Source organism: Oryctolagus cuniculus, chromosome 16, assembly GCF_964237555.1.
Source record: "Oryctolagus cuniculus chromosome 16, mOryCun1.1, whole genome shotgun sequence".
NCBI lineage: Eukaryota > Metazoa > Chordata > Mammalia > Lagomorpha > Leporidae > Oryctolagus > Oryctolagus cuniculus.
The window spans coordinates 32,202,989-32,221,016 of NC_091447.1; the positions used below are offsets into that span (position 1 = coordinate 32,202,989).

Here is an 18,028-nt window from a genome sequence, read left to right on the forward strand (position 1 = left end):
CAATCCACTCTAGAAGAGAGCTTTTGGAAAATACTGAACCATGAATCTTAAGAATTTGAAAAAAGGAAATAGACTCATGGTCATACAATGCTACACAAAATATTCCAAGGAGTTCACCCAATCTCTGAAGCCCATGTATGAACCTCGGGGGTTCTTGGATTGTCTGCTAAGTCACCCTTTTGTGGAAGCTGATGCATTCCTCTTAGACACCTTACTGGTCATGAGATAGTTGCCATTGTGTAGTACCTGTTTATAACCACATGGAACCAGAGCCAGTGTTTCCTAAGGATTAGAAAACTGACATTACCCTCATGAGACAGAATTTCTATGAAAAGTTAACTCTTCACCCTTTTGCTAAATGCACATTATCTCTCACTTTGATTCAAAAATGAAAGTCCTCTCAAGTCATAATATAACAAATTATGCTAACACTTTTACATAAGATTTGTTACTGATCGCATCTATATTTCAAGTATTATGAGGTTTCCATATTCAACAAGCACAGACTCCCTCCATTCCCCACCCACACAGCCCACCCCAACAGTCTGAATACCAGAGATCTGGTCTAAAAGGACAGCTAAGCTGTAACCTGGCCCCAGCTAAAATAACTGCTTCTTCATTAGGAAACCATTTTTCTTCTCCACAACTCACTCCCAACCTGAACTTTTTTAAAAATTAGAAAACAAAAGATTATATTTTTAAATAAAATTATGCAGGTTTTTTCTTTCAAAACAAGGAGAGAGGTAAGAAATTTACCAGCCTCCTTCCTACACTCTCTTTCCTTAGGATGTGTTGTCTTTGGTAACCAAATGAGGACCTAGCAACAGGTACATACAGGATGTCAATCCTATAAAACTCAAACCAAACAGAGGTCTGCCTTCTACTATACCAACACCAAAGTCACCAGCAAGAACCAGCAACAAAAATTTTTCTTCTGTAGCATTGCATCCTATCATTCCCATATTGCTTGTACTACCCAACATCTCACCAATTTATACGCTGATATAAATGGATGGATAGGTAGATGGATGGGTAGACAATTTATAAGAATCTTCTTTTTCCAATTCACCCAATTCTGGGGATCAAGTTGATGGATGAAAATATTCTGATTTTCTGTGAAACTGATCAAAGAAAGTGCACTGAATTTATGTGAAAAAGCTTCCCATTAAGATGGTAGCTATTTTTTCAAGCATGATTCCTTTTAATTGCGGAAAAGAGCCCAAAGGCTTTGTCAAGGGGCACATGTTTTCTATAAATCAAAACATAAATAAATGTGAGATTATTTCACTGGGCATACATATGGTTTTTGCTAAGAAAACTCTATTTATAAAACATTGTTAGCCTACACAGGAACTGCTGTCAACATTTATAGGAAAGGAACTTTTCTACTGCTCTGAAACTTGCCAGGATCTGAAAACAAGCCTAGAAACATTAGTTTTTAAAGACAGGTTTGATTTAAACTCAATGTGAAATGGGCCACTGTGTGTTTCCTAGTTCTTAAACGCTTGGAAGAAATCTTCAATTGAATATTAGATTCACAGTTTATCAGAAAACATTTACAGTGCTAAAGTTCCATTATCTTAACCAGCCATTGTTCTACTGTTTCTAGAGGTTCTCTTTTGCATAAGCAAAAGGCAAGAGTCTTGGATTATTTTTCTCATCCCTGCCAAGAGAACAAAAAATACTCCATGAAAGAGGAGTCTTTGACATGCATTAAAGCTTAGTATTTGTAATTACCACACCATCTTCTCCCCAAGGCTCATTTGCATGATCTCTGCCCTAGACTATAAACACATTTATCAGCCCTACTCAGAGAGCAGTCCTCAAAATGAACTTTTCTGTGAAAAGAATGAGCTGTAAGCATGCATGATTCAAGAGGCCTTGAAAACCAACAGCAAACCACAGAAGGTAACAGTAACTTAATAATTATTTACATTCTCCATTTTTCCATTCAATTTTTCTTTCTTGGGCTGCAGCGCCTTCCAAAACAGAATTTTTTCCTATGCTTTTGCAATCAATCCCTACTCTATGTGGATCTAAGCCAATGCATACAGTATAGTCAGGAACAGCTCCACAGAGACCTCTCACTCGCCCAGTTTCTCTTTTTTTCTCTCTCTTTTAAGTTACATCTTCCTCAGTGTAAGATTTCTCACCTCTTAGCAAAAAAATGTACTTATTTTTATTTTTAGAGATAAATATGCACATGGAAATAAATCATCCTCCTGAAAGGCCAGGAGAAAAAGTTAGATAGTTCCATAAAAACAACTCAAATGATTTTAAAATCTGCATAGGAAATATCTAAATTTTAAATTTCCATTTTAATAAAACACATAAATCTATACGTTGATTATCTAACAAGTAATTATCTGTATATGATTAAAGTCCTTTGGAAGCAAGGAAAATGTCTTCCCTCTGGATTAGTGTCCCAATTTACATGCACAATTCCAAAATACTTAACCCAAACTACAGAGAAACCTTCCTCTTTACAGGATAAGGAGGAATGTTGCTTATAAAGTGTAACCTGCTCCGATGAGCTTTAAAGTAGTCATCGACAGGTCAAGAAGAAAAACACAGTATTTTCAATGTCATTCATTTTGTAATTTCGCTGATTAAGAGCTAGGTACACTAATAGTAGACACTAATGAATTTGAAATTATAAGGAGAGGCCGAATTCTCCAGAACTTCTGTTCCTAATCAATCAGCAGAGATCAGTGACATCATTAGCGCCTTTGATCACAGCTCCTCTTTCAAGCTCCGATGGGACTGGATTGATCCTTGCTGGCGCTGAGAACGGAGAAACACCTAAGAATACAAGTCACCGTGAAACAGGAGAAGTCACCAGTGTCTCTTCCCCTCCTTCTGGAGGGACAGAGAGCACATTCCAGGGCAGCCCACACCAAACAATAGAGCCACCTCATTAAATCCAAGCCTAATTCCAGTCTTAGGAGGATTCCCAAAGCGCTTTAGGAGAGGAGGGGACGATAAGCTACTTTTCTTTCAAAGGGCCTGGGTTATGAGCCCTCCAGTTTGGTCTTCCCAGCCCAATATGCCTACCCAGGACAAGTCCCAAATCCCTTCTCCATGGAGGCAGGAGAAGTCAGGGATTTCCCTCCTCCTCCCCCCAACACAAAGCACTGCACAATGCAGAACTTCCCCTCCTACTTCCGAAATTTACTTAACAAAGGAAGACATATTTTTAAGATAAATTTTACTTTAATCCTTTTCCTATTTTACTTAATAAAACTCCTAGCTACTCCAGACGGACCAAAAATGAAGTCCTGGAATACAATGCTGACCTGTACGATTTTAAAATACTTGGATCACAATCTCCCAGTAAATTCCCTTCTGAAACGGTCACTTGGGAGATGAAAAGTTTTAATTGACCTTCACAACTTTCGGTCCGTTGTTTGTTTTCTTCCGCGGCTTATTTGTAATGCCAGTCTAATTGAGCTTCAGGAACAGTGGTGGAATGGAGTTTATTATCTCCCTCATCAGGTGATCAATGATTTCATTAATAAGACAGATAACAAAACTGTCATATCATCGACACTGTTATGAAAGATGATCCCAGCTTCCCGCTCCATTTTCCAAGGTCTGGGGTTCTCTGTGGCAGCTCTGAGTCCATTCAATATTTTCCACAGACAGAGAAAAGTGAAAATCCATTTTGAAACCAATTTCAATTAGGATCCAGAAGCTGTTATCACAGGTGTCGCAGAATGGGCCCGTAAGTGGAAATGTCGCCTATCCATTCTGAAATGAAACCTTATCAGGGGCTACAAAGATGGCTGGGGACGGCCTATCTGTAAATTACTTTTCGTCCTGTGTTAACTCAACCTTAGTTCTGTCATATGGAATTCTTTCCATCCACTAGTAATAATCTAATGACTAACTAGACACAGCACCCAAACGGCTCTCAGCTGGGCAGGGCTGTCCCCTGAAACATGGGGACAAACGCACACTCAGTCAGGCCTGCAGGCCAGCAAAGGCACAGATAGAACTAAAAGTTGATTATGGGAAAGAAGCCCGGCTCCACCCCTTGCATTCCTGGTGATTTTTCAATTGCAAACTCCAAGGCCCCGTTATTTCATTAATGCAGCACCCAAGTCGTGAGGCTTTTCTCTCACATCTTTCAGTCTCCTTTTAGCAAATTATCCCATGACGGCGGATTTATTCACTCAAAGACCTCGGACTTTGAGAGGCAACAAAAGAATCAAGAGACTTTCTGGTCCACCTGCCTGGCGAATGATGAGGCAGGGAAAAGTCTCCCCCAGAGAAACCAATCAAACTATTGTGTGGCACAGTGAGACCTTTTCAGCTGTCAAGCCGGAGAGCAGGGAGGAAGATGAAACGAAGGCAGGATGAGGCTACCACTTACGGAACCCTGTGGGAATGGTCTCCTAAGACTTCATAATTGGGATGGAACTCAACTTTCTACAACTGAAGGAAAAAAAAAAAAAAAAAAAACAGAAAAGAAAAAGAAAGGAAGAAAGACCAGGAAGAGGCAAGAGCCAAAGAAATCGAGAAAAGAGCAAGAAAGGAAAAAATAGCAGCCTAGGTTGTACTTAGAGTAAATTTTATATAAAAATGTGCCTTGTGATGAAGTCCTATCTATAAAAGACAAGAGGATTTAGCCACCACATCTCTGATACTTTTCCTCTAGGTTACAGGTGCAAGAAATGCTCAGATTGTAAATTTTTCCTGAAATTAATTCTAAGTATCAAAAACAACAAAAGCCCCTATTAATCCAACAGGCTTGCAGTCTTAAACATAAGAAAAAGCTTGAAACCGGCCTGAAATGTACATTAACTGGACATTCAAAATAAACTTCAGCTGAGAGAAACACTAGGTGACATATTTGAGCAGTTTACAAGAATATTTGGTTGTATGTAGTACATGAAATGTTTAAAAATGAAAAAATAAATAGTAAGAACCACTAACTGGGCCTAAAAAAAAAATAGATTTTTTTATTTTAGAATCTGCGATAAGCATAGTATCAAACAGTCACTACAGTCCCTATGCTTTCTGTTATTACTGATGACCCATGTGGTGTGCATTACTAAGCCGGGTCGAAAACACAGTATTTGTCAAAATTTCTGGGGGGTTCTGGAACTATCCTGGGTCTTGATTGTGGTGGTGTATACATGGCCTTACAGATTGGCCAAAGCTCACAGAACAGCACACCACAAAAAATGAATTTCACCCTATGTAAACTTTTAAAAATAAATATAAACTAAAGCAGATGTATTTGGAAATGTTTCCATGTAAACAGGAGGGATTTTGGCTTTTACCATCCCCCTATCTCCTGTAATGTGCCTGGAAAAGCAAGCTCCACCCCCATCCCAGCTTGGGGAATAGAGGGGGATGGGCGGGCCACTAGCCCCCTCCTCCCCAGAGGGATATTTTTCTCCCACAATCACCATTTTGCCCCTTGAGCTGCTACTATTTAGTGGTTGTTTCTGGAAATGTGAAATACCCACACCACTTGATCACAAGTAATCAAAGGCAACCCAAAACTTTCCACAAGCAAAACGCATCAAGCTGTGGCTTCTTTTTCCTTCCAAATTTGGGAAACTGGCAAAACAGGAGAGACATTTATTCCTGATTATCCAAATACCTAGGAATTGTTCATTTAAAGTAGAAATCCAATAGCTATATATGAGAGAAGAAAAAAATTTCTGCCCTTACAAAAGTAACTTTAGCACAAAATTATGAATTTTCGTGGATAATTCCTCTGGGCAGTTATGCATGATAAGGAAAGGCTAAAAGCATTTGATTTGTTAAATCTGAACCTTTGCCAATTTCAGGAGTGGCTCCTCCCAGGCATTGGCTAGTCAAGTCCTTCCACCACATGGAAGGACTTTCTGTTAGCCAATATTTTCCAATTCTGATGATCAGATTAAAACTAATCATTCACAGATTACCAGCAGATTATTTTGTACTAAAACAAGTGAGATGTAACATATCAATGGAATTGAATCTGCTAGAAAAGTTGAGTACCGTTACTAACAAAAGCTAGCATGTTCACATACTCACTGTGTCAGAGTCAGAGAGGTTAGTACCTAGCACAGAATTAAACAGTAATTATGTTCAAACTCTGGCTTTTAGCCATACACGCCTACTGCTGTACCGTACAGGCCACTGCCCCACTGCCCCACTGCTCCAGTGTCCCCAAGTCCTGGCAGGCCTATGTTGTATTTCGAAGGCTAATTCCTTATCTGCTGAGGAACTGGCTGATGGCAGGGGTGGGGGTTTGGGGGTGGAGGTGGAGTGGTAATGGTGTAGGTAGACAGACCAAACATTCTGCTTGAGAAGCTTAAGTGAAATGTACAACTTAAGTGTTTTGTAGAGGAAGGAGAAATCAATGGGTAGAGCCTGGGGGTTTTTAGGGTGGTGAAACCATCTATAGAACACTACAATGGTGGATACAATGGTGACATTGTGTACTTGTCAAAACCCACAGAATATATAACACAGAATGAACCCCAAAGTAATAGCTGTGTATCAATATTGGTCCATCATTGATGACAAATTTCCCACACTAATGCAAGAAGTTAGTAAGAAAGGGAAAAGGAGAAGGAGAGGCAGTGTATGGAAACCTTATATTTTCTGCTCATTTTTTCTGTAGATCTAAAACTGCTTTAAAGTACAAAATCTATTAATAAAAAAAATACAGAAAAAAAATCAAGTGTAACTAGATAGCTCCCAAAAGAACACAAGATCACTAAGAGCAATTTAAACACGCACTGATGATAAGCGAAACACTCCTAAGCAGGAACAACGAACAAAGGCAAAAAACCCTTTCATTTAGCCAAAGCACAGATGATGAGATGGGACAGGAGAGTGCAAGCAGAAAAGCTCCCAATGTCAGATGAGGGTTGGATTTTGGAAGGTCTATCAATATGAAATTCAAACTTTGAGCTTCACAGGTAGCCGGAAGTCACTGAAGATTCTAGGGCAGGAAGGTGGCATAAGTAGAGCTGTAATAAGATTAATTTGGTAGCAGTAGGTCTGATACATAAGAAAAGAGGAGACTAAAGGCAGGGAGACTGAACAAAAGATCACTTTAATTGTCTAGGCATTAAGTAGTGAGGGTTTAACAGTATAGTGCAGTAGGTTGGGCGGAAGAGCCATATGAGTGAATAATTACAGAGGAAAATCTAACGGGGACTTCAAAATTGGCAGGACGCGGGAAGCATGAGCGAGGGAAGGGTCAAAGGTGACGGTGTGGTTTCAAGCCTGGGTGACCGCAGGAAAGGTGATATACTCAGGCAAAATAAAGAACACAGTGGTAGCCAGAGTTCAGGGATGCGTGGGTTTGGAGCCCAGGAGAGTCGGTCCCTTAGGAGAATCAGGTTATTCTTCATCACTGACTCGATCTGAAACCATGCCGGCTCTTTACAACAATCAAATCGAACTCTCACACAGCACCGGCCACCCTACAAATGGGCATTATCACCTGGAAGGAAACACTTCATCCCAGAAAAAGAACCAGGTAGAGGGGTTTGCATTTGCTGTTTCCAATGCAATGACATAAAACGGTCCAACATTAGTTTTCAAGGTTAAAGAAACCAAGAGCAATTTTCTTAAAATTGTCTTCTCTATTTTCTGAATTAAGTAGACATTTAGAAGAAAGGTCAGGAAACTGTTTTTGCGTCCATCACTCCTTGAGATGTACAAACTTGGTCACATTTGGGATTTATGAAACATCTTGAACTATTTTTCAGACATCAGAGTCCAGCAAATTCACCATGACTTTTGCCAAACATTTTCTCCTTAATATGAAAACCTTTGTATACTCAAGAAAACACAATCCTTTTGTTTTAAATTCTTAACATTTAACTCATCAAAACGTTCTATCCCAATAGCAATGGCTATTGTACATGATTATGGCATGGTATAGGCAAGGCCTTACTTAAATCTCCCGCCACAGTGCCTGCAAAGTATGTCCAATTATTACCTTGCTAAACAGATGACGATACTGAGACACTGAAAACTTAATTCACCTATACTCACACAGATAGTCCTTGGCACTACCAGAACTCTGCCCAAACTTCTGTGTCCTCCTAAATAAAACCCTGTAACCTAAATCCATTTTATCAAAAAGTCCTTAATAGGATATGGCAAAGAAAAATGAAGTCAGACATCTGAAAGGACAAGAAACCTAAACTCCCTACCTATGGGCTACCTGAACATGCAGAGTCAGAATAATGAAGGCTAAGGGCACTGGAGCTCATGGCAGAGAACAGCCAATGAATTCTAGCTTCAAACTTCAGATTCCTCTTTAACAGCCACACAACAGTCACCATGAAAGCAAAAACCTTGAGATCAGGAAACACTCAAAAATTAGACCAAAAAAAGGAGGGGGTAGCACTTCCTTAGGTATTTGCAGACGACCACAAAATTTACTCCTTTTAACCCTCTTGGAATTTTTTTTTAAAGCAAAGACCAAGTTCTTCTTTTTGAAAGAATCACAGTGAATAGGCAACTTTCTCTCCATTATCAACCTATCAAGTTTGGTCTCATAATGCATCACCATTAGGATAAGTTCAGCTTTCTATCACTTTCAGGTATGTTCCCAATAACTCTCAGTTCAAATAAAAAAATCCCCTGGAGCTAGTATGGTGGTACAGCAGGTAAAGCCACAGCCTGCAGTGCCAGCATCCCATATGGGCACCGGTTCAAGTCCAGGCTGCTCCACTTCCCATCCAGCTCTCTGCTGTGGCCTGGAAAAAAAGTGGAAGATGGCCCAAGTCTTTGGGCCCCTGCACCCCCGTGGGAAACCTAGAGGAAGCTCCAGGTTCCTGGCTTTGGATGGGCACTGCTCTGGCCATTGCGGTCATTTGGGGAGTGACCCAGTGGATAGAATACCTCTCTCTGCCTCTGCCTCTCTGTAACTCCACCTTTCAAATAAATAAATAAATCTTAAAAAAAAAAAATCCCAAGACTATGACCTACATACATTTACTATTTGTTTCTTTTTATTTCAAGCAGAGTAGTAGGTTAGTAAGAATGATAACTCCTTAAAAAAGGGAAGAATCATGGGTCAAAAACAAAGCAAAATACTTCAAATGAAAAAGTCAAGATCTGCAAGTCACTGAAAGGAATTTTATTAGGATAATTAAAGTGTGTAAAACACTGGAAGACCTAGATTTAAAAACTTATAATTTAGAAAACGCAACATGTAGTTTACAGAGGTAATGAATCCCTACCAGAACCAAACAGATGCTTGCAGTTCTGGCATATGGGATAGACTTGGATATTTTTAAGTCAACAATGATCCCTAAAGTTTGATTGCACCCTCTTTCATGTGAAAGCCACCATGTTACACACCAAACTTAATAAATTAAATCACACTGCATTTAAGAAATACTGAGGAAACTAAGTGTCATCTCCTTTGTCATTACGTTTCATAAATAACATGGAGAGCTAAAATCAAACTACAAGTACATAAATCTGTTGGCACACTGTGGTTCCTGGGTAAAGACTGCTGAGCCTTTGTATGTTGGTACAGGTTCTTCAAGGTTACAAAGATCAAATTTGGCTCCTCTTATTTTCCCAAACAAAATCTAGAACACAGTTTTGTACTTGTGTTATTTTAAATTTCACTTTCACTGTTAAGTGGCAAATGCTTACTCGAAGTGCTGGTCAAGGTTTTTGAGCCATACTTTTGACTTGTGTGTATGTGTAAGTTTAAACAAAACTCCACATGCATGTTATTCAGATACTTGCTGAGAAAAGTCAGAAAACAGATCTGTAAGGACACGCAGTGGAATGTGCGTGGCTTGGCTGGGAGGCTCACAATCAGGAACAAATTACACCACATAATGGCTGGAAAAGTTAATTAAGTCAACTTAACCAATAACTTCACCAATAACAAAACTTTTTTGTTTGCTTGCTTTAATCATGAAATGGTGGATAGCAAATAAACTGTGTATGCTACATTCGTTTGGATTCATGTTTAACTGTTCAGTTACAAATAATTTAGGAGTTTTGTAAACTAAGCATAAGAAACCTTCCACAAACAGGAACAATTTGCACCACCTGCTACAGCAGCCAAACGATTCCATTTTCCATTTTGTGGATGGTCTCAGTGTAGGCATCCAAGCATTTCTGCAATATTGACACAGACAGACTAGACAGACAGACGGAAGGACAGATGCTAACAGACTATGTGACCAAGGCTGCGAGCAGCAGGTAACAAGCCACCAGGTAGGCAGGCTGCAGAACGAAGGGGCTCCCACCCCCTTAATCCTGGGACTGCAGAGAAGCACTAAACTAACTGGATGAAAACTGTAGCATCTTCTGTAAAAAAAGAAAGTCACTGTAATGATTAGCATTCACAGACATGAAGGAAAGGGTTTACAGTCCTCTCTTTTACTTTTTCCTCTCTTTGAATTTGTTCTCCTATTTCCCTGGAATCCTCTTGTCAGGTTGCAACCCACGTTTAAAAATATCACTTCTATGTTCCTTTTATTTGGTTGGATCTGCTTGTTGTCCCGAATAAAATGCAGTAAATCCCTTAGACAAAACAGAAGCACTGAAAAAAAAATGGTCAGCGTTCAGGGGTTTCTACACAGCTCTCATCTCTGCGTGCACCCTGCAAACTTGACTAATGAGGGCTTGCTCCCACACAGGCCAGGATTTATTCACAGTTAGGAGGGGATGTGGGTTCAAGGGCACAGGTGATTGGGGCAGGAAGGCTGACGGTGGTTTAGAAAACAGAAGGGTGATTAATTCCAACAACAGGGCTCCCTTCTGTAAGTCACGACTGCGCCTTCTCTGGCTCATTTTCTCTTGTGCCTTGTGGGCTGCCATGGAGCTGGTCAGATTAATTCTGTTGCCAGTCACCCTCCACAAGATCTTGCAGGGACCCTATGGTCAAAGAGTGGCTCAAGACAAACTCAGCCGTGGGAACCACACCTGGTATGGGAGGGGTGGTACAGCAGCAAGTGCTGCAATGAGTCTGACTTCCAAATTCTATGAATATAGCATTATCCGTTATTTGATTGGCCTAGTTGGGCTTGCCTATTTCCTATTTCCAAGACTAGTCCTTAAGTGTATTCATTAATATTGTTTCTATGCTTTGTAATAAACTCATTTTTGCCTTTGTAAAAAAAAAAATGACTCTGACAGTGACTTCTGCAGGCACAGTGGCCTCCTGCACCAAGCTGCACTGGCTCTCCCTGTTCTTACACTCACTCGTGTTCGTGAGCACTCACACTCGCCCACATGCTCACACGCTCACCCATACTCTCCCACACTCGCATTCACCCACTTTCACACACACTGTGAACTACTAAGGGAGCCAAATGTTGATGTTTCAGAAAGCATAACACACAGAAAGCATTTATTCCTGCAAAATGACTATTACGTATATCAAGTAACCATCACTGCATATGCCAATTCTATTTCTGAAATAATAAATGGGCCTCATTTTTTTTACAAATTCCAGGAAAAGAAAACAGGAAAAAATGGTTTCCTTTTAAAAAGAAGTATGGCTGCTATAACCACAAGGGAAAAATGATGCAAATATTCCGGCTTAATTAAACTAAGCTCCCATACTGACTTTAAACACTACAAATAGCGAAACATAAACATATTTTCACAGACATGTCAAGTAAATTCATTATTTTAACTCAGACACAAGTATATCTCCCTAAGGATTGATGCAAAACTGGACTCATTAGCCAGCAGGTTTCACAGCCAGCCTCCAAACCCACCCCACCCCCTGGACCTCCCGTCTCCCTGGCATGACTAGTGATGCCCACTCATGAAATTCGGTACAGACAGGAAGCACGGACTCTCGGCCATGGGCACAAATGGGCACAGAGCAGACAGGAAGCAGAAACTCTCGGCGTGACCATGGGCATGAATAGGCACACAACCAGGCTGCTCTAAGGAATATCTGTCCTTAGAGGCAGGCGTTCTGGGCTGCAGTTACCTTCCAAAAACGGATTCTGACACTCCAATTGTACAAAGAAAGATTTTAAATCAACCTAGTAAAATTTCTTTTGGAAAAAAATAAAGCACGCCCATTGAGAGGGAGGTAGCACCCTGGCTCATCAAAATCAGTGTAACCAGACATCTTCCTAAGGGAAAGTGGAAAAATGGAGTGGGGAGGCCAGGATTGGCCGTGACAGCTGTACAAAGAAAAGGCATTAATGGCCTACAGCATGGAAAAGCTGGGAAAAGCAGTGGCGGTTACCATCAAATATTCAGGTCTGTTTTAACGAGAGGGGGCTCTAGAGTTTATCTTCAATGCTCCATGCTTGCTTGAAATGCCTCTCAACATTTACCTTAAAAATGTAAAATACAGAGGCTGGCACTGTGGAAGTGTGGGTAAAGCCACCGCCTGCAGCATGAGCATCCCATATGGGCGTCTGTTGGAATCCTGGCTGTTCCACTTTTGATCCAGCTACCTGCTAATGTGCCTGGGAAGACAGTGGAAGATGACCCAAGTGCTTGGGCCTCTGCACCCATGTGGGAGACCCCAGTGAAGCTCCTGGTTCAGCCTGGCCCATTCCTGACCATTTCAGCCATTTAGGGAATGAACCAGCGATGTTAAGATCTCTCTCTCTCTCTCTCTCTCTCTGCCTCTGTCTCTACTTCTCTGTAACTCCAACTTTCAAACAAATAAATAAATTTAAAAAAAAAGAAATGTAAAATACAGCTAATGGAAACAGTGGCTTTACATATCTGAATACAATTAAGAAACTAAATTTGTATAAGCCAACAACAAAACCTGCATCTCAGATACTGATGTTACCTTGAGGTTCAACCATTAACAAGTTTTAAAACCTTGACAGCAGTCTACTTAAAGTTTGGGGGAGGCGAGAAGGGGGGAAGAACCCTGCCACTAATTTTGACATGACTACATTTGTGTCTTTTGTAATAACTAATTATCCCGACTAGTATCGACTTTCCACATGAAATGCAAAGTGTTTTGAACTCTTGCCAGACTAATCAAGATGATTTCTAAAAATGCCAAAACAGGGACTTCCTATAATAAATATCCTATCACATTTACATCTCAAATTAGGAAATCTGGAAGAAAAAGCATGGAGGTCCGGTGCCAAAATAGAGATTACGGAGGCGCAGTCCCCACCCCCCACCCTGCTCCATGGGCTTTCCGTGGCCTCCCACGGAACAAACACTGTGGTTCAGGTGCAGACGCTCCACGCGCCAGCAATGCAGAGAACATGAACGTGACCACAGGCCTGGCTGCTGGTCATCCCCGCGGCCGCTCACCATTGGAAGTGGTGCTCGAGGCCGCGGCCTTCTCGCTGACGTCTGTCCGAGTGGAACATTTCACTATGGAACTCTCCACCTTTTTCTTCTCAGTGGTCGTGGAGCTGTGGGACTGGGCCTCCATGCTGTCTTCTCATTACTTCAGCTCTCTTTCTACCAGGAATGCCTGCAAAACACCAACAGCGCAATCAGCTTCCAGGAGTGGTGGGAAAAGAAACTCATTCAGAGGCAAAGGCCCGCTGCACTTGTCACCACAGAAGAGCCTCAAAATCTGGATGAAACAGGTTTTCTGGCAAAAATGTCTCAAAGTCACAGTCACAAGACAGGCTAATTCTACCCATCCACACTGAAAGAGAACAAAGGGAGAGGTCCCCAAAGGGGAACCTTCCAAAATCCCTACTGGGCATTGGTGATCAAATGGTCTAAATGTCTCCGCTTTCAATTGTGTCTCTCCTGTGAACCTCAGTGTCATGTTACTTTTTTTTTTTTTTTACGCTTTATTTATTTATTTTAAAGGCAGAGTTACAGAGAGGCAGAGAGAAAGAGAGGGTGAAAGATCTTCCATCCGCTGGTTCATTCCCCAAATGGCCACAACTGATGCAGCTGGGCCGATCTGAAGCCAGGAGCCAGGAACTTCTTCCACAAAGGTGTAGGGGCCTAAGGACTTGGGCCATCTTCTACTGCTTTCCCAGGCCATAGCAGAGAGCTGGATCGGAAATGGAGCAGCCGCTTCTTGAACTGGTGCCCATATGAAATGCGGGTGCTGTAGGCAGCGGTTTTACCACTATGCCATAGTGCCGGCCCCATGTTACTCTTTTAAGCCAGACTCATGAATTGTTTCTTTCTTTCTTTTTTTTTTTTTTTTTTTTTTTTTTTTTTTTTTTTTTGACAGGCAGAGTGGACAGTGAGAGAGAGAGACAGAGAGAAAGGTCTTCCTTTTTGCCGTTGGTTCACCCTCCAATGGTGCGCTGATCCGATGGCAGGAGCCAGGTACTTATCCTGGTCTCCCATGGGGTGCAGGGCCCAAGCACTTGGGCCATCCTCCACTGCACTTCCTGGCCACAGCAGAGAGCTGGCCTGGAAGAGGGGCAACCGGGACAGAATCCGGCTCCCCAACCGGGACTAGAACCCGGTGTGCTGGCGCCACAAGGCGGAGGATTAGCCTAGTGAGCCACGGCGCCGGCTATGAATTGTTTCTTTAGGTGGCCAACAATAGGAAGCAGTATCAGTAAAACTTCCAAAGCTGGAGATGATTTTTAATTCTTTCTTAAAAGATGTATTTATTTGAAATGCAGAGTGACAGAGAAACAGGATGAGATGGAGAGAGATCCTCTATCCACTGGTTCACTCCCCAAATGCCCACAACATCTGAGGACTGGGTCAAGCCAAGCCAGAAGCCAGGAACGCAATCTGAGTCTGCCACATGGGTCACAAGGACTCAAGTAAATGGGCCATCATCTGCTGCCTCCCAGGGGCATTAGCAAAGAGCTGGATCAGAAGGACAGAGTAACCAGGACTTGCACTGGCACCTCCTTATAGGATACACGCATCCCCCGCAGCAGCATATCCTGCTGCGCCATAATACCTGCCCTCAGGCTTTTAATCATTAACTCAGTGTTTCAAGGGGTGTTCAACAATTTCCTATATCGAACCCCACCGGAAGTTCTGAATTAGAGGATAACTCAAGTCACGTGGCAAATGATTTTTGGTTCTCTTACTAAAATATTTGAATTGAAGGCTGACATTGTGGCATAGGGGGTAAAGTCTCCACCTGAGATGCCAGCATCCCGTATGGGCTTACGCTGGCATCCCATATGGGTTCTGGTTGAGTCCTGGCTGCTCCACTTTCGATCCAGCTCCCTGCTGATGCATGGGGAAAGCAGAAAGGGATGGTCCAAGTGCTTGGGCCCCTGCAATCCATGTGGTAGACTAGATGAAGCTTCTGGCTCCTGGCTTTGGCTTGGCCCAGCTCTGGCCATTGTGAAGTGAACCAGTGGATGGAAGAACTCTCTCTCTGTTTCTGCCTCTCTCTCTCTCTCTTTCTCTCTCTCTAACTCTGGTTTTCAAATTAGTAAGATAAATCCTTAAAAAAACAAATTCTAAAAAAAAAAATCTGAATTGAAATGTGTCCCTTAGTTCTAATTCATTCAGGTAAACTTTCTTAAAACTTTATACTTTCTTAAAACACAAGAACATTTCAATTCATTTGAGTTACATTTTTCAAACAAAGATAACTGCACAATATGGCCTTGATCCCACAAGGAAAAATCTAATGATCACTGATAGCGAACACTGGGATGACTTAGGAAATAACTACATTTAACTAAAGGCAAGTTCCATTAGTCTACCTTTCACTAACTTCACTCATGTGATAATTGCCCTAACTCATCATTCAACAAGTTTCACTCCATTTGGTTCATGTTCACTTTTTGCAGTGATGTTTACACCTAAAAAAGAATACAAAAGAAGATGAAAATACCCTCTCTACCATGTTTTCTTTAAGTTACTTAGACTGTGGCACTCATGGTGCGTATTTATTTGGTCTAGTCATCTGTTTTTCCACATTTAGCTGACGTCACCACTGTGGTCAATCGAAACAGTGATCAGTGAAATTAAAAAAAAAAAGCAACAGATGAAATAACTTTAGTCATTCCTAGTTCAAATTTGCAAAGGAACTGCAAATTCTCTGTTGTACAGTAAATTCCCCTTGATCTGGGATTCAAGTGACTAGAAAGCTTAAGAACCAGAGGCCACATGGCGCTATAGCACCAGCTCTTCCACTAAATTCCATTTCTTTTCTGAGATTATCCAGTGTCATTCACTGTAAAAACACACAAGTTATTTAAGAACAGCTTTTGTAGAACCCAACAGAAAAAAGAAGCACTAAGTTAAATTTACATATCAATAGCAGGATCCACTCCAAATTCAGAAACCTCCCCGAGAGAGCACGGAGGAAGTGCCACAGTGAAGAGGCTGGGCGGACTTCCCTCCCCAGGGCTTCCAGTGTTTCCCCGCACCCCTGGAGCTGTCCAGCCAACCACCTAGGGCAACCTGTGGCTGAACCTCAGGTGTCTCCCTGTCAAGTGACAGAAGCAGACAATGAGCCTGAGCCATTTTCTCTGAGGGTGTGGAGGGGAACAACCTTCTTAAGAATGTGTTAAAAGTTAAGAATCTTGAAAAATGCCCTTCAACACAAAAGTACATATTTCATTTTTGAGGCATCACAGACCCTGCAGGCTTTCCCATGAACTGGGATACAGAATCCTTAAAGTGAAATTTTCGATGGTCCATTCCAGACCTAATTATCTCAGAATGGTTCTTTCATTTTTTGAATGATTCATCAAAACGATTTAAATATCATTTTAAAGGTCTGCCAGAACAATTCGACCCAATCCACATTGGTGTCTCTCAGCGGAGCACAGGAACCATTTCTATCAGCTGTTGCTACAATGCTTGCTACACATTCAGGTCCCAGGGCCCAGTCCCTGAGGCGATGTCTTTTTCTTGGAGCGTAGCCTCAGCCACCTCTATTGCAACAAACACTACTGCTTGGCTAACTCAAGCTTTTGAACAAACTGCTCTGCACGTTTATTTTTGTCTACAGTGCTATAAACCCCATGCAGTGGGTAATCACCGAAGGGTTTGCTGATTGGATAAACTAAGGAATGAACTGCATCCCAGAGTACCAAATTCCAACAGATCACACAAAGCCGTGCCGGGACAGGTCACCATGACAGTACACTCTTCATCTGGGAAAGTCTTCGCTGGATGTCCATCTCTGCACCACCCCTTCACCACCAGCACCATAAGAACTGGGCCTCCCCCCTCTCAGCACCTGGGACACATAAGGATGCTTGCTGAGTAAACAGATGAGCACATTGATGGCTTAAGTCTTCACTAAATCAGCTACACACATTTTCTTTTATATCCAGTGTTTCCCTGAAAACTGGTACATAATATAAAAACTAAAAGCATTCATAAGAATAGTTAATTAATCAATGCACTTCATTTTTAGCCATTTGAGATAAACAAGCACTTACTATACCATAACTGTTTCCTTAAAAACACACATAGTGGGCAGGCATTTAGCATAAAGATTAAGAGACTGGTTAAGTCTGGGTAAGATCCCTTGTCAGAGTACTTGGGTTCCTGACCTGGCCCCAGCTCAACTCCAGCTTCCTGCTATGAAGACTCTGGGAGACAGCGGTGATGGCTGAAGTAAATGTGCTCCTGGAACCCGTGTGGGGGACCTGGACTGAGTCCTCACATCCCCCAGGCTGTTGCGGGCATCCTGGGAGTGAGCCAGCAGATAGGAGCTCTCTCTCTCTCTCTGCCTCTCAAATAAATTAATAAATAAGTCAACACAGTTTTACTGGCTCAATTTGGGCAAAGAGCCTACTAAGTTAAAACTGCACAGGGAAGCACACCAATGGACAAGAGGTAGATTCCTGGTGAGCAGCAAGCCTCTCCCGTAACAGAGGGAGCTAATTAACAGCAGTCAGGACAGAAGTCACCAAAGTGCTTTGACAAACTTGGTTCTTGTGCAGTCGTTGGGTTTTCCCCCCAAGGCACAGGACTTCATTTTAACAAAGCAGTAAACCCCCAGTGCTCATCACCAGAGGGAGAGGCTCCTGTGAGAACAGGTAAAGCTGCAGGCACTGCCTGCAATCACACTAATTAATGGTCTTAGAGAAGAGGAACTGCTATTCTCCCCACACCACCCCCGATCTGAAATGGAATTTTTAAAATACAGGACCTTGGTCACTCAAGAGTCTACTTC

At 41.9% G+C, this 18,028-nt stretch overlaps 1 protein-coding gene across 1 annotated transcript in view; it reads right to left on the reverse strand.

Annotated features, from left to right (window-relative positions):
* Positions 1-18,028, reverse strand: part of GLI3 (GLI family zinc finger 3) — a 278,933-nt gene that overhangs the window by 250,895 nt on the left and 10,010 nt on the right. The window contains exon 2 of the mRNA XM_002713771.5: positions 13,249-13,414. Within this exon, the coding sequence (XP_002713817.2) occupies positions 13,249-13,372 (124 nt within the window). The 5' untranslated portion in view covers positions 13,373-13,414. The remainder of the gene's footprint in view (positions 1-13,248; positions 13,415-18,028) is intronic.